This window comes from Carex rostrata, chromosome 3 (genome assembly GCF_964058835.1).
Source record: "Carex rostrata chromosome 3, lpCarRost1.2, whole genome shotgun sequence".
Lineage (NCBI taxonomy): Eukaryota > Viridiplantae > Streptophyta > Magnoliopsida > Poales > Cyperaceae > Carex > Carex rostrata.
Genome location: NC_135920.1, coordinates 1,295,618 through 1,320,771, shown reverse-complemented (window position 1 = coordinate 1,320,771; position 25,154 = coordinate 1,295,618). Strand labels below are relative to the sequence as shown.

Below are 25,154 nucleotides of genomic sequence, written 5' to 3'. Positions count from 1 at the left end.
ATTGCACAATCCAAGATGACCCTAGTGAACTGTATCAATTAACCATCTCGAAAACATAAATACATTCACTAATACTCTTTGACCTTTTGACTAAATTAAATTAAATTTAATAACCAACAAGGCGAAGGGGTTACTTGCATGAATCAGTTGCCGGTCTTTTCTCATCTCTGTTTTAGTGCAATGCATAGTTGGATTAAACACATAAGGTAGATAAACAAACCATTGGTCTTTCTTTGAAGAAACTGTAGAAAGAGTTGATCTAAATTGAAGTTCTAGGAACTTAAGTGCCAAAGCTTAGAAAATGAAAAATTTGGTTAAATTCTTACACTTACATATGCTGGTCCTCACGAGCTTTCTAAACCAAAGATAAATAGAGAAGTGCGATAGTAACAATAACTAAAAGATAGTGTTTGAAAAGGGACTGGCATAAAAGTTTAGGGAAAATTGGTTATTTGCCACTCCAAAACTTCTAATTTTGAAAATTGCCACTCTAAACTTTGAAATTATGCCAATGCCACTCTAAACTTGTTTAATTTCTAATTTTGCCCCAAATACTGTATTTTTATACTATTTTTATTAAAAATTAAATGAAAAATTCTGTTTTGGTATACGTATTTATGTATTTCCAATTATACCCTTGATACAACTGTTTTGTCCCTTTCCTGCATCTGTCGCCTCCTTGCTAGTAACCCACACTACGTCGCCTGCTCCTTCTCCCTCTCTCTCGCCGGGTCAGCGGCTCTCTCGCAGGGTCGCAACTTTGTCGTCTCTCTCTCGCACACGCAGTCCCAACGGCTCTCTGTCTCTCTTTGAACAACTCTGCGTTTCTCTCTTGCACCGCGAGACTCATTCGATCCCCATTCCATCAAGCATCTCCTCGATGAAACCGTTACTGAGGTAAATCGATTCGTACTTTCTTTTAACGGCGATAGATCTATTAAATCAATCGAAAAATGGCGAGCAATGTTTGAGATTTTGTTGTTAGATCGGTTCTTGTAAGGAGAATATCTAGTTCAGTGAAGTTACAGTAAAGAATTTGCTCCATTAAGTACCAAAACGATGTTTCTTACCAGTAAGGCTTGATTTTGATAATGAACTAATAGTCAATATTCAATAATTCTAATTGTTGTTGTTATTTATACTTTTGTATAGGCTGTGAAGAGTAAGGGGTACCCAGAAGATGTGAAATTGAGTAATCTTAGGCTTCTAATTTGTACTGTAATAATTGGGATTGCTTTGCTTGCTCAGTTCTACAACAAGAAGTTTCCAGAGAACAGAAATTTTTTCATTGGATGCATCCATCTCATATCCTTTTTTTAGTTCCATTTTTCCTTTTTGTTTTTCGTTTTTAATTGGGGTCATAATTGCACAATGAAGGGGATAATTAATATATTGGTACTGATTTACTGATTGAATTATTACTTGTAAACTGGTAAGCCTTGACAATAATTGCGTTGCCTACCTGTTTTTGTAGAGAGCATGGTATTCAATAATTATATACAGGAACATCATTTCTATATATAATGGTACTGATTTACTGATACTGGTACTAGTACTGATTTTCTGATACTGGTACTAGTATTCAATAATTAATATACTGGTACTGATTTACTGATTGAATTATTACTTGTGAATTGGTAAACCTTGACAACAGCAGTGGTAGCTCACATATATAGCATTTAATGTGTTGTTTCACCTCATAAGCTACACTAAAGAGAAGAATGCCATTCTTTTCACCTACCCTCCAGCTGTAAGTTCCTCTTTCTTATCTCCTTACTGTACCAATACCAGTGCTGGTACAGTTGTAAATGGTACAAAAAAAACGTATCTTGGACCATATTTTGATACCATAAGACAATAATATGGTGACCTCTATATTTTGCTCTCAAGTGACCTCTGTATTTTTGCCCTTAACACTTGTAAAATTTACAACTCCCTCCCAACATTTCTGATATATTTTATTTTTTCAACTGGTAAATTGTTAAATTTGGATTGGTATTGATTATTGCATCTGATGGTAAGCAATTCTCTCTGCGTGTAAATTAAAGTAAAATCAACCAAAGAATTGATTGTTAGATCCCAGCATCTAAGAATTAACTTTTTTGAATAGTTTCAATGACATATATAAAAAAAAGTTATGTCTAACGACTGGTTTTTTAGTTACAAAGTGAGCAATGGTGGTGTTATCAATAGGTTTTGTTTTGCAAAACTATAACATGCCAATGGACTCGAAAAGAAAAGTTAAATTATTTCTGGTGCTGATATTTTGTTTATTTTGCACAAAACAGGATTCTTTCAGCAGCACTGGGCTTATTTTCTCATCCAAGCTACCTCGGTTCGCTGACGTGTATACTCTGATTATAGCAAGTGCTCATCCCAAATCCATCTCTGCTAAGAAGCCTGTGCACTTTACCAAATCTGTCACCAAATGGTACAAGTTATATTGCTGCTAAACCTCTTTTTCTTTTTTATTTGTCGCACAATTATTTTTATTGGACCATGAAAGGATCAAGCACTAAATTTTTTTTATCTAACTGTGAATTTGACATAATTAACTAGATTTTTTTTTCTAATCTTCATCGTCTTTCTTGAGTGTTCGTATATATGCTGATAATTACTGTGTTTTGTACAACTTATGCATTTGCTCCTATTATTGCAGCTATAGGGTTTGCCATCCGTAGAAAGATTCTCATTCGATTTGAGAAAGGTGTCAGGTTCTACATGAATCATGCTATCTTAACTCAAGGGACATTTACAATACTTCACAGATAGTGATTCATTCGACAGTTGAGAGTTTCAATTAGAAACGAGATGGGCGATGTGAACTTTGATGTTATAACTGACTATGTAGTACTATGTTGATGATTGATTTATTTAGCTATTATTTTGGTTAGCATAAATTTGTTGAGGCTATTTTGGGAGTTGGTCATTGTAATTTGTAAAATACGTCTAATGTTATAAATGATCCACTTATTGCATGTTGTTATGTAAGATCCGTTCATTGCAGACATGCTAAATATTTTGTTTTATTATTTTGTTATTCAATTCATGCGTTTCATATACATTTTCATATGCTGGATATCACACTGTGTATGATATTCAATTCATGTACGATTTAGTGCAAAATAAAAATACTATTGTTGAGCACACAAATTTCTTATAGCATAGATATATAATAATCAAGAGTGCATACATGTCCAAATTAGGATGAGAAAGAAACAACTCTCTGAAGAAAGATATGCAAAACGGACTACAGAAGCATACAAGCATAGGTTCACAACAGCATAGATTCACAAAAACTATAATTTATATTGGTACAACACATAATTTAAACATTAGCAACTAAATTATGGCTAGGTACAAACTATGTAAATTAAATTCCGCTTGTTTGTTATATCAATACATTGACCAAACAACTGTTTTTGCACAACTCCGCTAGCATGCATTAGACAACAATTGTTTATGTACTAGTTCGCTATTCTTTGGCAGCACCCTCCAAATTGTGTTCAAATTCTACTAGTTTTCTCTGCAAAACATGACAGAATTAAAAAAGTATTAATTACAATGAACCAGGTTTGTATTTAATTACAATTAAACAAAAATGACTACAACTGCAACAGGTTGTGAAAAATTAAACAAAAATTCTTGAAAATTATAAAAAGTAAAAAGTACCTTGTGTATTCTTCTATTTTACAATGAACCATATTTTTGTACCAGTTGCTTCTTTTTTATGTTTTTACTAGTTTCAATGTATTGTGGTAAGAACTCAAAGAAAAAAGAACGTCATAATATTGCTATTTGCTACAGTATTTAATGATGTTACATGAGTGGTACATGTACCAGTAAGTGATGTTGTCTATCCTTAAGATTCTGAAAATTAGCAAGCAAGCAAAATAATTAAAGAGCTGTGCCAGTGGAAGAGCAGTGTCCATCAAATTCTGATGACATCATTAGGTGCGTGAGAGTGAAAGCACCATATCTGATTGTATGTTTTTCAGATACCTTAATTTGGTTGATGAGCTGTTCCATCTATAAATACTTAAATTATTTTATGGTGACATACATATGCATAGCACAAAATATCAACCGATCAGGAATGATAATTTAGCCCGAATTAGATCCCGGTGATTAAAAACAAGCTCGGTCAGTTTTATTTTCTTCTGTCTCAGCTCTAATATCTATCTGATAGTCAACTCATCTTGAGACAAATTCAGAGAGAACGAATGATCCATTTTGGATTTAAAATCATCTAAAATGTAAGTTAAAGGGAAAAAAAAAAAAAATAGTTCCATTTTCAATAACTCTAGAGGTTGATATAATTTACTAAGAACACAAGGAGCATAGCTCCAATCTAGTGAGAAAAGTACGAGCATAACAAATTAGATAAAAAGTGATATCTTTTCTGTTGAACAAAGTGCAGTACCGTGAAGGATACGAATTTCAATCGCTCTCTGCTGAGGCTGCTGTTTAGGGTTTTGAGGCGGAATTGGCGGAGTGCTGCTGAGGCGGAAGTAGGAGGCGATTGAGGCTAGGGTTGAGAGAGAGAGAAGCACGGGAGATTGAGGCTAGGGTCACGATTTCTGAGGAAGGGCTGAGAGAGAGAGAAGCACGGGATTGAGAGAGAGGCTAGGGTTCTCATTTCTGAGAATGGTATTATTGTCAATATTATTATTATTATTATTATTATTATTATTTTAATAAAGTAATACAGTATTTAGGATAAAATTAGAAATTAAACAAGTTTAGAGTGGCATTAGCATGCTAATTTCAAAATTTAGAGTGATAATTTTTAAAATTAGAGATTTTGAAGTGGTAAATAATTAATTTTTCCTAAAGAGAATTACAAAATATTTTTGCAAACTAAAGCGTTTTATGGGCCTTTTCTTCTCGGCCCATAATATAAATAAAAGCCTTGATATATGCTCCAGCCCTTTCTTTTGCTTTTCCTCCCAGCTGGATCCTAGAAGCTCTCGTCTTCCTCCTCTTCCCATCTCTTTCACATCGACAATTAAGAAAAGAGATCCTCCCACGCCTCCCATCCCCGTCTTCTCAGGTTGAGACTTCTTCACTGGCACTCGAGTCGACTCGACTAACAGGTCTGATCTTCTCTTCTTTCTCTTTGGCTAAAACCACCTAGGGTTTCCCCTGCCCTCGTAATTAGGGTTTACACATGGCATCTAACAACACGCCACAGCAACCCAACCGGTCCGGTCCCACCGCCAGCCCTTCGCACACCCCAGGGCCCCACCTCTCTCACCTCCGTCCCCCTTCCCTCCTCCAGTCCCAATCCCCACCGTTCCCCTCCAGTCTCTTCTCCACCCCGCCGTCTCACCTGGGCCCCAACCCTCAGTCCCACAACCAATCCCCCTTTCAGATCAACATGGGGCTCGCATCAGCACAAAACCCTAAGCGTCCCCCACAAAAGCCCCCTGCTTCGTCTAATCTTCGGCCGAATATGCCGGGTGGGCCTATGGGCAACATGTCAGCCCCCCCTGGTATGTTCAAACCCTCGGCTGATCTCACCCCTGCAGCACGACGCAAGAAGAGGAAGCTCCCAGAGAAGCAAATACCTGATCGGGTTGCGGCTCTTCTACCTGAATCGGCTCTATACACCCAATTACTTGAATTTGAGGCACGTGTAGATTCGGCACTTGCTCGAAAGAAGATTGACATTCAGGAGGCACTAAAAACTCCTCCTTCAATGCAGAAGACCCTTCGTATTTATGTATTCAATACATTTGCAAATCAAACCCGTACTGCACCCACATCCAAGAATGCTGAGCCACCTTCCTGGTCTCTGAAGATCATCGGACGGATCTTGGATGACCCATCTGAAGCCGACCCAGCTGGGGGAATCCCAAAACAGAACCCAATTTACCCGAAGTTTTCGACCTTCTTCAAACGGATATCTATTGCACTTGACCAGAGTCTTTACCCTGATAACCCGATGATAATTTGGGAGAATGCTCGCTCGGCAGCCCCACACGAGGGTTTTGAAGTGAAAAGGAAAGGAGACAAAGAGTTTACAGCAAATATTCGATTCGATATGAATTACATGCCAGAACGGTTCAAACTTTCACCTCCATTAATGGAGGTTTTAGGTATAGAAGTTGACACCCGTGCACGTGTCATAGCAGGTTTGTGGCAATACGTCAAGGCCAAGAAATTGCAAAATCCTAGCGACCCAGCTTTCTTCATATGTGACCCCCCACTGAGACGGATCTTTGGCGAAGAGAAAATGAAGTTTGCGATGGTTTCTCAAAAGATCTCACAGCACTTATCCCAACCAATGCCAATCACAATCGAGCACCGGGTCCGGTTAAACGGTAGTGGGCTTGTTGGAAATACCTGCTATGATATCACAGTAGATGTATCATTCCCCTTACAAAAGGAGATGGCGGCATTTTTAGCTAATATAGAGAAGCACAAGGATATAGAGGCATGTGATGAGGTCATATGCGCAAGCATTAAGAAGATTCATGAGCATAGGAAGAGGCGCGCATTTTTTCTAGGGTTTAGTCAGTCGCCAGTTGAGTTTGTCAACACCTTGATTGCATCACAAAGTAGGGATTTGAAGATTGTGGCCGGAGATGCCAGTCGAAATGCCGAGAAGGAGAGGCGTGCTGATTTCTATAACCAACCATGGTTAGTTTTCTTTTTTCTCTTTTGTGAATTTAACATGTAACATCTTTTCTATAACCAACCAATTAAGATATTTATATGTTCATGGTAATATCTGCTGCAGTTCCTCAACAATGAAAGTGTAAATTTTAATTTCTTAATGTATCTAAGTTGAAGCTAATTAGTGTCGATTTACCATAAGTTCTGCAGTTTGTTAATAAACAAGCTTTGGTAAACAGGGACTGGGTTCTCATATCGGTATTGGTCTAGACTAGGTCATCTGGATACTGTCTAACTAAATGGGTTACAAATTAAAGTTATATTCCTTGGATTGCAGTTTAAGCAACACCTATCCCCCTAAATGGATTTTTAAAAATCAATGTTGAGAGATATGATATTTTAACACCACCTTGGTGTGTATGCATAAAAAAATGGGTTCCTACAATTTTTATAGTTTTGTTAGCCTTATTTGTACCATTTGTTGTCTGCTGACGTAAAATTTGGACTAATTAGATGCTAAATACAAGTGATCTTGATTGATGTAGAATCCGTTTATATGGTATTCGGATGAGCCTTCATTGCAAAGCAGAATTTCAATTGAGACATAAAGACACAATTCGGGGTGCTAGAAGTTAGTTCGGGGTTAATATGTTCAAATTGTCATACCTGTGAATCTGTACTGCTTCAATGTGGATAAGGACTTGTGAAAAGTTGTCCAAATAATCTGGCACTGATTGAAGTTGCAATTCTTAAATTTTGACTTTGAGTGCAGTTAATTTAAGGACATTGCTTCTTAAATTATTTCTATCTAGAAAGGCACGTGGATATGATTTTGTAGTTGATATTAATCATCCATGTGCCAGTAGCTTTTAAGCTTATATTCCTATATAGCAACTGATGAACTGTATCTCTGTAGGGTTGAGGATGCAGTGATAAGATACCTGAATCGCAAGCCTTCAGGCGTCAATGAGGCTCCCAATGCAACCTCTTGAGACATAAGTGGTAATATCTGTTTTCTATTGTTATTTTTTTTTTTTTATATTATCTTTTATATATTTATTCGAAAGTCTTGGTCAATTATTAATATATCAAATTATCTTTGAAACCTTGCAGGTTTAGAGCAACAGGTTCTTGTATTTCAACCATTGCATCTAGGATTGGTAAAGCTCTTTGTTGAATTAAAGAGAAAGGCGGAGTTTAAATCTCAGTTAGTGGCCCTATTTTGTGACTATGTTAACTATATATTAGGAAAATGGTAGCTTTCGATTGTAATAGATTATTTTGTACTGTGCAGTAGCTGCTGTGTATTATTATCATTCTAGGAAGAATTTTCTAGTTCAGATAGTTTCCGTAATTTGTTTCAATTTTAGCTTCGTGGATAAAGTGATGGCCAGTGCGTTTGTGCATTGATTTCATGGATATAATTGATTGATATGGGCGTGATGTCTTGCTATGTAATGTTCCTTTGTTTTTAACATTAGGTCTGGTATCAAATGTTTGGTACCAAGCGTAAAATGTTGATTGCAAATTTGCAATGAAATCAGTGGGTTTCCCCTACTTTTATCAAAAGAAAGAAATGATTGATAGGGGCTAAGCATTGGGTTGCAGATAAGCAATTGGAATTCTAATTCCTTGAGAATTCGAAAGATCCAAATATGAATCCATTTCCAATCATAGGAAGTTTTTTCTTGGCAGGAATTAAAGCTTTAACTCCAAATCCAATCTGGACTTGAATCTTCATCGCTTTTCTATGGAACCTCCTCCGTTAAATTAGAAGTATTTTCTTAGCAAGAATTAAGCTTACAATTCAATCTGGACTTTTATCACACTCACTAGCGAGAATAGCTACTGTTGAGAATAGTAAATTAAAAATAGCAAGAACAGTTATTATTTAAGAATAGCGCTAATTCAAAGCTATTCGGAAGTTGTTTGGATTGAACATTTAGAATAGCTACTGTAGGGATTGAGGCTTTGAGAGAGTTCATTTGCTATTCCATGTTTTTGTAGGAATAGCGAGAACAGCGCTATTCTTGCTGTTCCTGAGTACGTTTGGATGGATGAGAATAGCGCTGTTCTCGCTATTCTCGCTGCATCCAAACATACCGGAAGGTCTCGTCAAGTTTTTTTTTTTTTCTTTTAAAAAAATTTTGAAGGGAAGAACACTGCAAGTTTGCAACCAATATAAGAGAATTATTTTATACCACCGTCCCAAGTCGTAATACAACCAATCAATAATAAATTTTATGAAAGATTTCTGACTCAATAACTAATTAATTGCTTATTACAAGTGACAAATTATTATTGGTCGAATAATTCTAAGTTATCATTTTAGTATACAACATGACAAAAAGAAAAACAGGCATACAACTTGCGGTATATTTGTACTATTTAATTCTGTACTTTTAAAAAAAAAAAATTCAGATGAGTTCTTCCCAAGTATCCAGCTTATTAATTACTAGAAAACAATGGACATTAGATAGTTTATATATGTCATGTTTTTAGATTCCTTTCACTTGTATAAATAATATGGAAAGTCAACTTGCTTTTGTCATAGATCTCTTATATAAGAACCACCAATTAATACCTGAAACCGATCCAAGAAGTTTATATAAGAACCACCAATTAAATTTATTGAAAATCACTGTTTTTGGATGGTCCAGAATTTTCAGATCAAGTGATTTTCTAAATATCTAAAAAATTAGTAAAAAAAAATTCAAAAAATGTAAAATTTGGTCTCCAAAGACATATTAATATGGAGAACAAGATGAACGGTTCGGATCGACCGTTAGGATTTGAAAACTCGAATATAGAGCCGTAGCACGGTGCCAAATCGTAATATGCATAGTACCATAGACTCACTCATTTTTTTTTATATAAATAATATAAACATAATATAGGGTAATGGATGGATTGTAAAGAAATCTTGATCCCAAAGAAGAAAACAAACCTTTTTTTCAGTTTCTTTATGTCAGCATATCGTCCACGTTCCACCTCATGCCACAAAAAATCCTATTCCATTTTCTTTAAGATCGAGCATACCAGTATATCCTATTCCATTTTCTTTAAGATCGAGCATACCAGTACAAATATCAGTACCCACCTCATGCTACATAAAATTATATGCATAAACTTTGAAAAACCGATAGAATCCTACATCTAATTAAACTAAAGAAACCGAAAATTTGTTTTGGTTCCTTTAGAATTGCCTAAATTAACCGATTTTTTTTTTATTAATTCTTTGGGATCAAAATCTTAGGACAATCCATCTATTACCCTATATTATTTTTAAATAATTTCTATAAAAAAAACTCTGAACCAGTCCTTCAGATTAAGATTGTTATATATTTCAAGCATTGTCATTGCCAACTGATACAGAAAAAAATAAATGTTGATTTTGAATTCTATCTGGTATGCATAGTGCAGTTACATGTGTACTAGTTTCATTCACAAATAATGATGCCGAGACAAACTAAAATAAATTAGTTTAATAAAAATAAAAAAATAAATTAAATAAATAATTGGAATTTTGTTACCCGATCGTGAAACATTTTTTATATGTATTTCCTTCTCTTACGTGAAAAATATTTGAAATCACCACTAAAATAATCTAAAATTATCACTTCTTATGACATAGAAAATATGATAGGGAATAATATTTGAGAATGAGAGATCAAGAAAATTATTTGGTTTATATATTATGCAAGAATAATTCTATCATTGGACCATTTTCCGTGGAAGAATGTAATATAAATTGACAATGATCAACGGCTAGCACCCAAAATATTATATAGCTTAATTGCTATAATATTAAAGGAGCAGCGTTCAAAACTTACAGATCATTAGTGTGAAATATTAAAGGGAAACAACAGCTAGCTTAATTAAAAAAATGAATGGAGCATATAGGACAGTTGACTATATTATGAGTTGACCAAGTCTTATTTGAAATAAATTCCATTTAAATTTCCTACAGTAGATGAAATCCAAATAATAATATATGTTAATGATAGGACAATATAGGCCAATATATTTTGAAAAGAAATTTTCTCGGTTTTTCAAAGGATTTTCTCGGTTTTTGCATAGGATTTTCTCGGGTTTTCAAAGTTTATAAATAGGATTTTATGTAGCATGAGGTGGGTACTGGTACTGCTATGCTCAATCTTACAAAAACTGGAATACGATTTTTTTGCTGACATAAAGAAACCAGAAAAAGGTTTGTTTTCTTCTTCGGAATCAAGATTTCCATGCAATCCATCCATTACCCTATATTATTTTTATATTATTTGTATAAAAAAAATTCTGTTGCTGGTTAGCTAACCTTTCTATAGAAGATAGAGAAATTATAAAAATGAAAATGGAGCAAATGAGAACAGCAGAGCCTGTGAATACTCTAGCGCAAGTGCAACAAAAGAGAAAGGTCAGGCCCCAAAACAATGCGAAGCTGAAAGAAGCAATTTGACAGACCAAAACCAAACCATGCATAACACAGAAGTTTCTTGAAGGATCAGATGTTGAGGCATTTTTCTCGGCCATTGGTGTGGTGTAGACTGGCGCGAACGTCTCTGCAAATACAGCTAAGATCATGGCAACCATTCAATAATAATTTATTATTGGGATAAGATCATGATGAATTGTGATCTTAGTTAGATTCAACATCATAAGTCGACCCCTTTTCTTTTATGAAAGATTTCTGACTCAGTACTAATTAATTGCTTATTACAAGTGACAAATTTTCATTGGCCTAATTAATCTAAGTTATCATTTAAGTATACAATATGACAAAAATAAAAACAGGCCTACAACTTGCGGTATATTCGTACTACTTAATGCTATACTTTAAACAAAAAAATTCAGGTGTGTTCTCCCTTCAAGTATCCAACTTATTAATTACTAGAAAACAATGGACATCTAGATATATAGTTTATATATGTCATGTTTTTAGATTCCTTTCACTCGTATAAATAATATAGAAAGTCAACTTGCTTTTGTCATAGATTTCTTATATAAGAACCATCAATTAATACTTGAAACAGAGATCCAAGAAGTTTACAGGCATTTCACTTCTCATTCCCTCACAACATGAGCTCAACCTCGCCTGACTACATAGAAAATGTGGATCAACTTTTCCCAAACTACCCTCAAGACTTTGTTGAATTTTCACTTTTTGACCAGGAATTTCTCGATACCGCTCAGTATGTTTCACAAGGTGAAGAAGGTTCTAATATAAGCTTGTTTGTAGATGAAGTTCCTTTGACAGTACAAGAGAGCACTGACAAGGGTGATTCATGCTCAGCTGTTACAAAGGGGAGAAGAGATCGGTCGAAGACAATTGTCACTGAGAGGAAAAGGAGAGTTCGAATGAAAGAGAGGCTCTATGAGCTAAGGTCTTTGGTTCCAAACATAACTAAGGTAATGCTGACACTATCTCCTGTTATTTTGTAATACGAGCTTGGCTTTTAATTGTGTTTGCTGTTTATCTAATGAGTAATGAGTAATGATTACAGTTTAATCTTATCTAATACTGTTATTGAAGTTACTTTCAAATATTTATTATATAAGTTTGAAAACTTCAACAAATTAAATACAACCAAATATTTTATGCATCTACTTTTTATCAATGTTATCTATGCTCCAAAGATTACATTTAATAACACAAAATTATTTTTTTAGCATAAAATGCAAAGGAAATTCCATTGTACCTTCCATTCCAATAGAAGTTGGCATAATTTAAATAAAAAAAATTGATCATTAACTGTAGATGGACAAGGCATCAATCATTGCTGATGCTGTGGAGTATGTAAGGAACTTGCAATCACATGCGAAGATGCTGGAGGACGAGATTTCTATGCTTGAATTTTCATTCATTGATGAAGACCAAGTACTCCAAAATCTTATAGACAGCACTCAATTTGAAGAGAGCACTAACACAACAGCTCAAAATGGTGCAATGATTTGGCAAATAGATGCCTTTGAAATTGGCAACAGACGGTTCATGGTAACGATCGAGTGTGAGAATAGAAATCAGGCTGCTGTTTCTCTTTACTCGGCTATTGAGTCGCTTGCGTGCTTTCACTTGGACAACTCCAATCTCACTCTCAACTCCAACAAATTTATAGCAACTCTAACTCTAAGTGTAAGGATGAAACACAATTAAGGATTTTCTAAACTAAATTTGGGAAACCATTTTACTGATAGCTTTTCTTTCTATTTTTCCCTTATATTCAGATCAAAGAATACGAGGGAGCGATGAACGCATCGACACTGTATCTAGAATTGGTCGCTGCACTTCTTGAGAAGGGATTCCAGCTTGCGCAGCCACAGTTTTCATGAATTTATGTTACATCGTTTTTCTAATTGCATTTGATAAGTTCTGGTTTCCTTCATTGTGCTTGGTAATTCATAATAGTGTTTGTTTGTATTGTCTTTTCCAATTTTGGGTTACAAGAAGAGAAGTTGACCTCTTCTTTTGTCTTTACTTCGTCATAAGGACCTATTCCTTGTATTTATCAGAGCTCAATCCAATATACCAGTGTTTTTTTAGTTGACATATAACATACTGTTTACGTACTGGTATAAACTTATCATGGGAGTTCAATATACGCTGTAATTTAATAACAATTCGACTCCTTTTCATGTCGAACATCATCGCATACATTATCGCACAAATTTATTAAACTGCGCATGGTTTCATCTATTGCCCGTCATGACAGGGACTTGCTTCAACACCAGTACAGCATGCATTTGGAAGAAGAATATTTTTCATAATTAAAAAAACAAACCCATCTGCTTTGTTATCTGATTCTGACATGTATCATGTATGTATATATAGATATATATGTTGTGCATGCCTAGTTTCTAGAACACTTGCTGATATCAAGTTCTTTTTTGACGAGCATGAACAAAAGTCTTGCTTATAATGAAATTGGGTAATTTTTGTGCTGGTCACATCAGTAACCACTAAATAGCAATCATGAGTTCCAGTTGTATGCCACGTGTAGCTTTTAACATATTCTATTGACAGCTTGCTTATTCAATTTGTATGATTAGGTTTAATTAGTCATAAGTTTTGTGTAAGCAAGCTGTAACCAAAGCCTGCAGTGTGCTTCAACGAGGGCAGATGGGGGTAAAGATTTTAACAGAGTTATTTCCGCTTCATGCAGCGCACGGACTATATAATCAAAACAGCGCTGCACATGATTGGTGCGCTGCATGAAGCTAAAACTACTCTGTTAAAATATTTACCCGCAGATGCATGTTTAAGTTGCTCCGTTAATTGCAAAGAGCAGGAATAGAAATAGAGGATTGTTTATGGCTGGACTGACGAGTCCAACTATGTTGCCAGAAATTATGCAACTCAGGCTGCTGCACACTATTCAGCCTAAAATCTGTGCATTCGTCTCTCTTTGTAATGTAATTTGGGCTATTACATGACTTGTATTGTCATCTACTGGCTTGATCATTAAAGAGAATCTAAAGTCAAGGCAGGGGTGCTTAGCTGAATTTAGTTATTTGTATTGAACTTTAATTGAATCATTTTTTTTTTAATTTTATATAGTTCAATCTCTTCAGAAAATGCTAAATGCATGTATTTGTAGCTCAGTGGTTAGAATTTTGCTTTTGTAGTTATGGAGACTTTAATTCAAATATAAGTTGTCACATATTATCCATTTTATGTTTTAGTCCAATGTAAATTTTTAGTTTCGCCTTGTATATATAATATACCTGTATGTCCTTAATCCCGTGTAAAATGCATTGAAACATAAAATAGGAAAACTCAAAATTTATTTTCAAAATATATTTGCTTATATTTCCCTTTTGATTAACATATATTTTATATTTTTATTTCATCTAAAATATAAAATTTAAATGGAATTTATTCCAAATAAGACTTGGTCAACTCATAATATACGGCCATTTTTATTAATATCCCTAAAACAAATGTAAATTTTAAAAATGCCCCTGTCTCCCATTTTTTTTTAAATATGCCCTGACCGCCAGAATTACAGGCGGCCCATTCCTCTAGTGAGGCGCCAGCCCCTGGGGCGCCCCACTAGGCCTGTGAGGCGCCACCCCCCCCCCCCCCCCCCCCCAGGCGCCCCATGGTATTTTTTTTTTTTTTTTTTAATTTTTATTTATTTAGATATTAGTATTTTGATTTGAATAATTTTGTGAAATTTTTTTTTCTTATTTAGAGTGTATGCCAAAAAATAAAATATTTGATATATTTACGAAGTGATGTCGTAAATATTTGATATACTAAGATCTCTATAAATATGCGGCCATGCAGTCCTTTCATGCGGTTTTGATAATTTGATTGTATTTTAATTAAAATTTATGTGAAAAAGGACTAATCTGGACCGTACATCTTGATGGGTAACTTGACTAATCTGGGCTGTTGGTTAAAAGGATTTACATGCAATTTACTTCTCAGAAATAATTTTCTCCGGGCTGAACAGAGCGGTGCTTCGTAACCTCAGACATCGCTCGCAGGGGGCTGCCGCCCCCCTGCCACCCCCCTGCCACCCCCCGCATACTCCTAAAATCAGGCCCACATACATAAGCATTGTAAAACACATATACACATATACAAAACCGCATTTTAAAACACTGCATACACATATACACATATACACATATAGATACAATTATACATACACATATACATACACATACACATATACATATACATACACATATACTTATCCTAAAATTACTTGAGGTTCTAGAAGTGAGAGAAATTGGTTTGGTTTAATTCTAACAATTCTACTGATTTATGACAAGTTCAAAAGACAATAAAAAGAATTAAAGTTGTTTTCAATTAATAAAAAGGCGTTTCCAGGGTTCAGATTTCATTTCTGTTCAGCCCGAGGCATACGGCCCGTATGGATTCCCATACGGCTCGTAGGGTACCCCAAGTTAATGCTGCAGCTACTGTTTTCTGTGTTGGTGCTAATGTTTAGGGTTTCTATCAACCAGATCTAGATACCTAACCTCAACTTTCGCATTTTGGCTTAGTACCCGATTACCGGACTCAAACACTAAGGATCGTATCAGAATAAATGGTTTGGGTCTAAATCTTTTAAACCATAAAGTCAGGTAACGTTTGGGACCTATCTTTAGAACCACTAAGTCTAGTAACATTTGGTTTCTTAACTTTACAATTTATAGGCTGGTAACACGGAAATATACTATAACATGTATCTATCGTGTTAGGACTTATACCATTCTAACTATTCTGACATATTGTTAACAGAACCAATACGGAAACAATATTATAATACTGTCATTATCGGAAAGAAAATCAATGATAAGACAATTATCACAGTTCATTAGTTTCACAATCACAATTCACAATATTAGTTAGGAGTATGCGGGGGGTGGCAGGGGGGCGGCAGCCCCCTGCGAGCGATGTCTGAGGTTACGAAGCACCGCTCTGTTCAGCCCGGAGAAAATTATTTCTGAGAAGTAAATTGCATGTAAATCCTTTTAACCAACGGCCCAGATTAGTCAAGTTACCCATCAAGATGTACGGTCCAGATTAGTCCTTTTTCACATAAATTTTAATTAAAATACAATCAAATTATCAAAACCGCATGAAAGGACTGCATGGCCGCATATTTATAGAGATCTTAGTATATCAAATATTTACGACATCACTTCGTAAATATATCAAATATTTTATTTTTTGGCATACACTCTAAATAAGAAAAAAAAATTTTCACAAAATTATTCAAATCAAAATACTAAGATCTAAAAAAAAAAAAAAAATACCATGGGGCGCCTGGGGGGGTGGCGCCTCACTAGAGGAATGGGCCGCCCGTAATTCTGGCAGTCAGGACATATTTAAAAAAAAATGGGAGACAGAGACATTTTTAAAATTTACATTTGTTTTAGGGATATTAATAAAAATGGCGGCATAATATAGTCAACTGTTCTATATGCTCCATTCAATTTTTTTTTATTAAGCTGTCCTTGCCGGCATTTAATATTTAACACCAATGCTCCGTCAGTTTTAAACCGTTGACCATTGTATCAATTTATATTACATACTTCCACAGAAAATGATCTATTAATAATAGAGTTATTCTTGCATATATAATATATAAACCAAATAATTCATCATGTCTCATTCTTAAATATTATTCCTGCATGTCATATTTTCCGTGTCATAAGCAGTGTTGTAAAAAACTTTCGTTTATGCTGATTAATCGACCGATTAGTTGTTGGTTGTAACTAAACTGTTACGGATTTTTTTGATTAATCGGCCAATAATTTCTGATTATGTTTGATTATTCCCGATTATTTTCTATTAATTACTTGGCGGTACCTGTCCGTCCGATAACCACATACCGTTATTTACAACACTGGTCATAAGTAGTGATAATTGTAGATTATTTTAGTGGTGATTCAAAACCCTAAACCCTAAAAAATGCTTCACAATTGGATTACAAAATTCCAATTATTTATTTACTCTCTTTTTTAAAAAATTTATTATACAAATTATTTAAGGTTTGTCTCGGCATAATTGTGATTGAAACTTAGTTAGCAACTCCCTACACAAATACTGCACTGTGCATGCCAGAGAGAACTCAAAATCAATATATATATTTTCTGCATCAGCTTGGCAATGACAATGCTTGAAATAACAATGTATCTTAGTCAGAAGGAATATAGTCAACTAGAATATTGCCATAGCTTTTGACCACATACTAGGGGGAAAACAAATGGATATTATACATCTGTATCCAGCTCCGTATTCGAATTTTTAGGGATACGGATATGAATATGTGAATACGGATACAGTTTCAAAAGTAGATACGAATACGAATAATAAGTTGTATTTGTATTTTCTAAATATTTTTGGATATCAATTTTTTCTGATAAGAGTACAAATATGGATAATTGTCCGTATCCGTATTATTTATTTTTCGGGTATCCATTTGTTTTAAAATTATATATGCTTAGAGATAAAAATATTATTTTGTTAGTAGCTTTTGATTAAAAATATGGTTATATTGGTGATTAATTTTTATTAACGAGATATATATTTTGTAATAACATAACAAGTTTAACATAGAAAAATTATTTTATTCACCATAATTATCGAATATCCAAATTATATCCTTATTTTATGTCATTTTTATTTTTTAGTGAGTAAAATAATTTATAGAACAATATGGTAATTTTGTTACAATATTAAAATTGGAGATCATAATTATATTTGTATTTGTTTAATATCCAATTCGTATACGGGTCCATTTAAGATCCAATTTGTATATGTATCAATTAAGCATCCGATCCATATTTGTACCTGTTTAAATCCGACCCGGATCCATACCCATTTAATATTCAAATTATATATGTATTTTATGTTCTAACAAGAAAAACAATTTATTGAACAATATGTTAATTTTGTTACAATATTTAATAGAGATCTGAATTATATCCGTATTGATTTAATATTCTATTCGTATCCATTTAATATCTAATATATTTCCCTACATGTTTCGTATCCATATCCAAAATATAAAAACGTATGGATGTAGTTTTGTGACTATTCTATCCATATTTGATCCGTTTGCAAGTTACCTTTTTTTGCAAAGTTACTGAAAGTACGCATACCACGAAGAAATCAATATTTGAAACAATATTGGTGCAAAACAGTGGAATTTATGCATAAACGTGACAAAGGCATAAAATTTCTGCAGAGAGAAGCACATCATTTATAAGAGCACGATGCAAAGCTGAAGTATATTCGTTATAGTGTCGGGAAAGTTTCAAAATTAAGCCAGAGAGACTTGCTAACTGCATGGCAATATCACATGTTAACCAATAATCTATGATGCATTTCATGTTGTAAAACATGTAAAGATCGTTATTTCTACTTTAATAAAGTAAATTACCTTACAAGCGTCCATGTTTCAGTTCGTGCTACTTAGATCTCAATAACACAAGGAAAAAAAAAAAAATAGCATCCAATTACAGACCAAACAAGCCCTGAACCCTTTAACCATCTTATTTACAAAAAAAACGAGGAAAATATAAAATACAAGGACAAGCCAATATGATAAAAATGCCTTCACAACCATAGAAATATGCACTAAAAAGATATTTGACATGTACATTATTATCGCATAGTAAGACCACCATCCTATCTCTTACAGCACTCCATCAACCCCGCCATCTCATTTCTTATGGCAATTTAAGTCCCAACTGACACCATGCAGTATGCAATAAACCAAATAAATAAAATCACGGAGCGTCTAAAACCATACAATTTAACAAACTCTAAGCCCTTCTCCTCTGGTGATTCGCAACACCTGAGAACCCCTCAAACAGGTCAGAAACATGGCTCTCAAGATCCTCTGGGGTGTACCTTATGTACCTATTTGAGTGGCGACCGCCATCTATCTGGGCCCCATAGCGTCCCACAAAGGCACGGTATGCTGGGATAACTTGCTCTGAAATGGAGATCTTTATCTCCTCCCTCATCTGTGGGTCCGGAACCTTCCACGTGGTCTGAACCCGGTATAGTTCCTCAAATGCAAGATTAAAATTTTTGAACTTATCTTTTAAAGCCGTTTTGGAAGAATGGCCCGAGCTACCACTGCTACTGCCACTGCTGCCACCACTCAAGTCATCTCTTAAACAAGACAACACTTTGGTCCATGAAACCCTAAGGTAAGTTTTTGAATATTGACGAATCTTGCCGCGGCGCCGGCGCAACCAGTGGTCACCCAGAATACGACCCAACTCAGAGTCTTTGGTCTTGTTGTATATGTACAATATGTTATTCATAAGAAATATGCACCGCAACCCACCATCTTCATAATGGTTTGATTTTTCTTCTAAGTTGGCTTCTAGGTAGGATATGAGGGCATATAGCCGGTGGCCATAACGGGTCATGGAGCCCAAACTCTCTGCATCGTCATCTGTGTTAATGTTATCTAGGGTAAAACCCTCATCATCACTCAACAGACCTTCTAATGTTTCACCATAGACCACCAGGAGTCGCATATAGTTCATGACATAACGGGTTAGCGGGTGTATCTCCCCTGCTGACGGCCTCCTTGTATTCTCTTTCTGGACCTGGATCCCAAAATCAAACAGGATACCCTTTACTGCATCACCTAACCTCTTTAAAATAACATCAGCCTCTGCATAAATGGAACCACCCAATTCACCAGGATACATAATGCGTAACTCCGGCAAAACCTCATTTTTCACCACTTCATACATATCAAGAATCCTAAAAAGCTTCTCTGCTGACCTCTGGATAATTGCAACTGCATCCCCAAAGTTCAACAATTGTAAAACACACCCTTTTGTGATCTCAACAAAACACTCCTCCTCAATCTCCTCAGACGAGGCGAATATGCTATCGCATAGATGCCTCTCACGAGAAAGAAGACCGCGAATAACAACTTTCACCCCCTGGATCCACTTCTTCATCTTCTCATCCAAAAGCCGCCACTCCATGTGTTGCACCTCATCAATGCTAAGCCTCTCAACCCCAAGGATAGAGAGACACTCATCTAATACATCTTTACGAATCGAGCAATAAACTTGAACAAGTTCCTTGGCATAGCCAGCGCGGATCATGCGATCAGCAAGGTCTCGCAAATCAGAGACAGCCTCAGGACGGATGAGGTTCAGAGAAGGATCTTCTAGAAGGGGGTGATGGGGCGTGGTTGGGGCGAGGGAAGAGGTGGGGGTGGCAGTGTCAGCAGTGTCAAACTCAGAGGAGGTATCAAAATCAGCCTCAGAGGAGGGGAAGGAAAGAGAGAGGCGGCGAAGGGAGCAGGAGAGACCAGTCGCGTCTAGCGGCACCGTGTTGCGAATCAAAAGCGGGTGGAGTTCTTCCTCTAGCCGGGACATGGCAAGTTGGAGCACATTTTCTGCCCGGAGACGTATATCAACACCACCTGAATAATGGGAGCTAATCAGTAACAAGGATCACAGTCTTCAATTTATGTTCCTGTAACCATATAGATTTCATTTTTGGTACCAACTTGGTCTTTTACCTTTTCATTGTTAGTCACTTCAAACTAGCCAATATGTTAAACACTACCTGATTCAACAATCTACATGCGCTGCCACACCGCCGCGGGGGGGGGGGGGGGGGGGGGGGGAGGGGCCTTAAAAGCTCATCTGAATTGTTCATTGCTGTACTTTGATAATAAATAAATAGCTAGAGTACAACCTCTCTTTCTATACATATTCTATTTCTACACAAATTTGGAATGGTTAATAGATCTATCCTAAGAGAATGACTAATAAAAACATAACAATTTAAAATAAAACGTCAAAATTGATCATCCTTCGGAAAAGAAAAAGATCTCTCTTTAAATCAAAACACATGTAATGCATAGAAATATGACAGCTTATTGTTATTTGTATTAAACTGCACTGGCTAGACCTACTGAAATAATGTCGTATTTTTTAATTTATGACCCACACAAAACCCCACAACCTACTATGTTATCAAGGAGCATTACATTTATTACTATTACGCACAAGGCTTTTATCGTGAAACAGATAGACGAAATGAAACCATGTACACTTCAGGTAACAATTAAACAGGCAATTGCTAACAAAGTTAAAGGTAAACAACAAAGTGCAATCTGACAAACTAATGGCTAACAATAATTATTCTCTCTTTTATCCTTAGTAATAAATAGGAAGTACACAGTTGCTGTCCATTTCACAATAGGTTACTTTTATCTCCAAAAATCAGGAATAGAACATAAAACAGAAGTAAATCCACTTCTTTCTATCTTCTATTTTTCTTTTATTATTTCTCCAAGAGGAGATGTAATCTAGCTGACCGTAACTTAAATTAAGTTATATGAATAGCTAAATCTAGGTTTTCAGTGTGATTAGTGCAGCTAACTCCACATTAAAAATTCTCTCCTGGATAGCTAATTCTGGGTTAAATTAACAGAGACACTGAAATGCATACTACCAGTATGCACCTCCCAAGTATACCTAATTTTAAGCTTCCTTTATATTTAGACAATATAAGAAAACTAAATTCCAACACAGAAAGGACTCGTATTCTTATTACAACGAATCCCCTATTTTTTTTTATCTTTATTCCAAGTAGCAACTAAATAAGATAATTGGGATACTTCACATTGTATAGAATCTGGACACAGAATACTACTTTATTGTGTAAAATAAAGACTTCCATTTTGCACATTTCCCGTTTACCATATTCTAATTTAATTCGTTTCAAACCAAAGATTACTTTATTCTTCTTCAGTAATTAAAAATCAAAATCCTCATCTGAAATTTGAAACACACCTTCAGCTGACAAAGAAGAAGAAGAAATAGCAATCAGATCATCCACTGCAGAGAGATACAATGAGATCACATCACCGGACGACTCAAACAGCAATGAATCGGACGAATCCCACCGCATCACCACCTTCTCAGCCGCCTCCAATTGTACCAAAATAGCCTTAAAAGTGTCAGACGGTGATAATGAAGTGGAAGATGAAATCGTGTCGGGATTAGTAGAATCATCAGGGTAGAGAGAGGATAAGCGATGGTCGAACCCAGATAAGATCCGAATCATGTCGTCCGCTGCGTTTTTCGAGTTGGCGAGGCTCTTCACGATGTGCTGAGCGGCCGCGATCACTTTCTCCTGCCCATCCGGTTTGGGCGTCGGAGAAGCTGACATCGGTGCCGTATCTAGGGTTCCGGCGAGCTCGAGTTTGTGTAGGGTTAGGTTTCAACAGTCGGAATAATATCTCCTTTATCAATTTTGTAATAAAATTTGCTTTTAGCCGGATCTGAGAGTGATGGCTAGCTCATGATCTTTTTCGTCTTCAAGTGAGAAAAGAGGAAAGGTTTACACCGAACCATGAACCAAAATCCTTTTAGTGGGACCCGTAATTCTGTGATAGAATGGACTTGATGACGAGTAGACCCAGTTCAGCATGTAAATTCCTTTCGATATATGAGCACGAATCTTATAGGACCCCTGCCTTACAGGCAAGGGCTGGATTGATCCGGGTTCTGATCGGACGATCCATATTTAAAATCAAACGGTGAGGTAATGCAGAGGATTCATGAGATGTGGGACCCTTGGTTCTTTGACAATGGGATCAAAATCAGAATTGTTGATTGATATCCAGTTCGCACAAAAACAAAAAAAAACAAAAAAAATAAGAATTGTTGATATTCCGCTTGTGTGGATTCGCTTTTTGTTTGGTCGATTTGAAGAAGCAACCCAGTCAAGATGTGCTTTAGTCGTCCACTAATGAACGTGCAGGGTGTTCTAATCATCAATTATTATTCTGATAAGTATGATGTATTCATTAATATACAAAGATAAATTGTACAGAGAGCAATAACTTTGCCACTAAACTAAAGACTGATTCTCGCATGATGCATTATTTGACGAACAACCTCAGATTAAGACAATCCTTGAATGATTATTAGCAGAACGATATATTTTATATTACAGTTTTTGTAGAAAGAGATACAAAAAGGTGAGAGATGCTTTGTACTCCTTTCTCTCTATCTACTTCTGCCATTGATGGATGATAATTTGCTGTAGAATTTGAAGAGAAGTGAAAAACAATATTTTTTTTTTCAAATCTAAACTGTTAAAAAATATTTAAACAGTCGAAATGAAAAAAAATATATTCATACTTTTGAGAAAGAAGAGTCGCATATTTGATTCCCGCCAAAAATTCAATGAACTCTTCAAAATTTGTGTCAAATTAAAATAAATATTCAGAATTTCATTCCACCGGATCAGATAACCGACTGGATCCGATTCTCATAAAAACAGTAATAACCAATGACACTTTTTTAACGACAATGCACGTGAACAAATTAACACTTTTTTTTTTTTTTTTTTTTTTTTTAAGACTCGCTCACGGGCTAATCGGATAATTGGACTTTACCGTTAATTATTTTTAAAAATGTTAAAAATGGGGTCTCCATCGCCAATTTGCAACTTCTGGTTTTTGTTCTAAAATTTGTATTCCACAATTTTTCATTTCTAAACATTCCACGCTGTTTATTGCAGAATTACAAACATGTTCAGTGCAAGGTTTATTGCAGAGCTCTCCTTTTATTAGTAGTTGCCACTTGCTAAGTTCTCACCGAATTTTTTATTAATAGAAATAAAGAGTCCGGCTAAATTGTTGCTGGCAGCAGTTCTACCCATGTGTTGCTGGGGTTATATTTAGCCGTGTGATGTCCAAACAACAAATCCAAACCGTTAGATGTTTAATTTATATTATAATCTACTTGGAGACCAAATTTTACATTTTTTGGAATTTTTTTTACTATTTATTAAGCTGGTTTGAAAACCGCTGTTTTCAGTAAATTTCTGCAGCATTGAAAACAACGGTTTTCAAACCAGCTTAATAAATAGTAAAAAAAAATCCAAAAAATGTAAAATTTGGTCTCCAAGTAGATTATAATATAGATTAAACATCTAACGGTTTGGATTTGTTGTTTGGACATCACACGGCTAAATATAGCCCCGGCAGCACTTGGGCAGAACTGCTGCCAGCAGCAATTTAGCCGAACTCTAAAAATAAAATAAAAAATTATTGAAAAAGGAGATTACTGTTGATTTTTTTCAAAATATAGGTATGACGGGTTGTGAAAACCCGTCCACCGGACGGGTCTAATTATCCCGTCCGGATTATCCGTTTGTCCCCTCCATTTAATCACTCGTTTAATCACTTCGACGTAAAAAAAAAAAAAAGAGAAACCCGGATGGGTTTAGAGGGCCCGTCCCGAAAAAAAAAAAAAAAAGGCAAACGAGTTAAGGCGTCCCATTCAGACGCAAAAAAAAAAAAAAAAACTGGCCGGGTTAATACAACCCGTCCCCACCCGAATTAACCTTTCCAAATACTTATCCAAATACTCGCACTGATCCTTTAACATCTCATTTGGCATGTACGCCACATCCCTTCCTCTATGCCAAGACTATGATCCATTAAAGTCGCACAGCCAAAATCATCAAGTTTGTAGGTACCGCTTTTGGCATATATGTTTTCAGGTTTAATATCCAGATGAGCTATGCCTCGTTCATGCATGAAATTCAGTGCCTTGGCTATCTGAAACATGTATGGAATTTTTTAATGAGCTATGGTTTGTTCACCACAAAGAAGCATTAGTGACAATTATCAAAACCCTATTTTAGAGGAACACTCAAAGAAAGCACAGTATATAACAAATTAAATGATATACCAGAGTCAGAGAGGTGTATTACATAAATACATGTATATTATCAACGGCACAAATATACAAAACAGGCACATTCATCGTTTTTATGGAATGTATCATACCAATTTTTAATTGTTGACAATGACTCATACCAGAAAAACCCTGGCCAATGCAAGTAGCAGAACCATATAAAACCAATGTTTCCTATTTACAATCAATCAAGTCTCTATCAAATGCTAAGTTTTCCTCAAGCACCAATAATAATGCAACTATATTAAAATGAAACCCAATCTATATGCAATTCACCATGAATCATGCAATGTTTGAAAAACAATCAA

At 35.4% G+C, this 25,154-nt stretch overlaps 3 protein-coding genes and 2 long non-coding RNA genes across 5 annotated transcripts; 3 read left to right on the top strand and 2 right to left on the bottom strand.

Moving 5' to 3' along the window:
* Positions 1-852: 852 nt before the first annotated feature.
* Positions 853-3,008, top strand: LOC144552149 (uncharacterized). The gene is made up of 4 exons (XR_013510959.1): positions 853-897; positions 1,153-1,750; positions 2,289-2,431; positions 2,660-3,008. It is a non-coding gene; the product is annotated as an uncharacterized LOC144552149 (long non-coding RNA).
* Positions 3,009-3,287: 279 nt separating this feature from the next.
* LOC144552157 (uncharacterized) lies at positions 3,288-4,566 on the bottom strand. The gene is made up of 2 exons (XR_013510960.1): positions 4,424-4,566; positions 3,288-3,526 (listed from the first exon to the last, which is right to left on the bottom strand). It is a non-coding gene; the product is annotated as an uncharacterized LOC144552157 (long non-coding RNA).
* Positions 4,567-4,930: 364 nt separating this feature from the next.
* On the top strand, positions 4,931-8,037 carry LOC144552147 (SWI/SNF complex component SNF12 homolog). Its single transcript, XM_078300265.1, has 3 exons — positions 4,931-6,645; positions 7,538-7,623; positions 7,735-8,037. Exons 1-2 carry the CDS (start codon positions 5,171-5,173, stop codon positions 7,611-7,613), a joined length of 1,551 nt encoding a protein of 516 aa, XP_078156391.1. The 5' UTR covers positions 4,931-5,170; the 3' UTR covers positions 7,614-7,623; positions 7,735-8,037.
* Positions 8,038-11,579: 3,542 nt separating this feature from the next.
* Positions 11,580-13,005, top strand: LOC144551992 (transcription factor BHLH156-like). Its single transcript, XM_078300104.1, has 3 exons — positions 11,580-12,027; positions 12,377-12,751; positions 12,844-13,005. The coding sequence occupies exons 1-3, from the start codon at positions 11,698-11,700 to the stop codon at positions 12,946-12,948; spliced, it is 810 nt and encodes a 269-aa protein (XP_078156230.1). The 5' UTR covers positions 11,580-11,697; the 3' UTR covers positions 12,949-13,005.
* A 5,532-nt stretch (positions 13,006-18,537) lies between these two features.
* Positions 18,538-22,485, bottom strand: LOC144552155 (exocyst complex component EXO70B1-like). The gene is made up of 2 exons (XM_078300273.1): positions 21,925-22,485; positions 18,538-20,543 (listed from the first exon to the last, which is right to left on the bottom strand). Exons 1-2 carry the CDS (start codon positions 22,301-22,303, stop codon positions 18,907-18,909), a joined length of 2,016 nt encoding a protein of 671 aa, XP_078156399.1. The 5' UTR covers positions 22,304-22,485; the 3' UTR covers positions 18,538-18,906.
* Positions 22,486-25,154: the final 2,669 nt, after the last annotated feature.

Excerpts from the sequence above, each read along its gene's own strand:
- LOC144551992 (XM_078300104.1), top strand. The coding sequence starts at position 11,698 with ATGAGCTCAACCTCGCCTGACTACATAGAAAATGTGGATCAACTTTTC. Across the intron at positions 12,028-12,376 it reads TGGTTCCAAACATAACTAAG|ATGGACAAGGCATCAATCAT; the intron begins GTAATGCTGACA and ends CATTAACTGTAG. Across the intron at positions 12,752-12,843 it reads TAGCAACTCTAACTCTAAGT|ATCAAAGAATACGAGGGAGC; the intron begins GTAAGGATGAAA and ends CCTTATATTCAG.
- LOC144552147 (XM_078300265.1), top strand. The coding sequence starts at position 5,171 with ATGGCATCTAACAACACGCCACAGCAACCCAACCGGTCCGGTCCCACC. Across the intron at positions 6,646-7,537 it reads GATTTCTATAACCAACCATG|GGTTGAGGATGCAGTGATAA; the intron begins GTTAGTTTTCTT and ends GTATCTCTGTAG.
- LOC144552155 (XM_078300273.1), bottom strand. The coding sequence starts at position 22,303 with ATGTCAGCTTCTCCGACGCCCAAACCGGATGGGCAGGAGAAAGTGATC. Across the intron at positions 20,544-21,924 it reads TTCTTCTTTGTCAGCTGAAG|GTGGTGTTGATATACGTCTC; the intron begins GTGTGTTTCAAA and ends CCCATTATTCAG.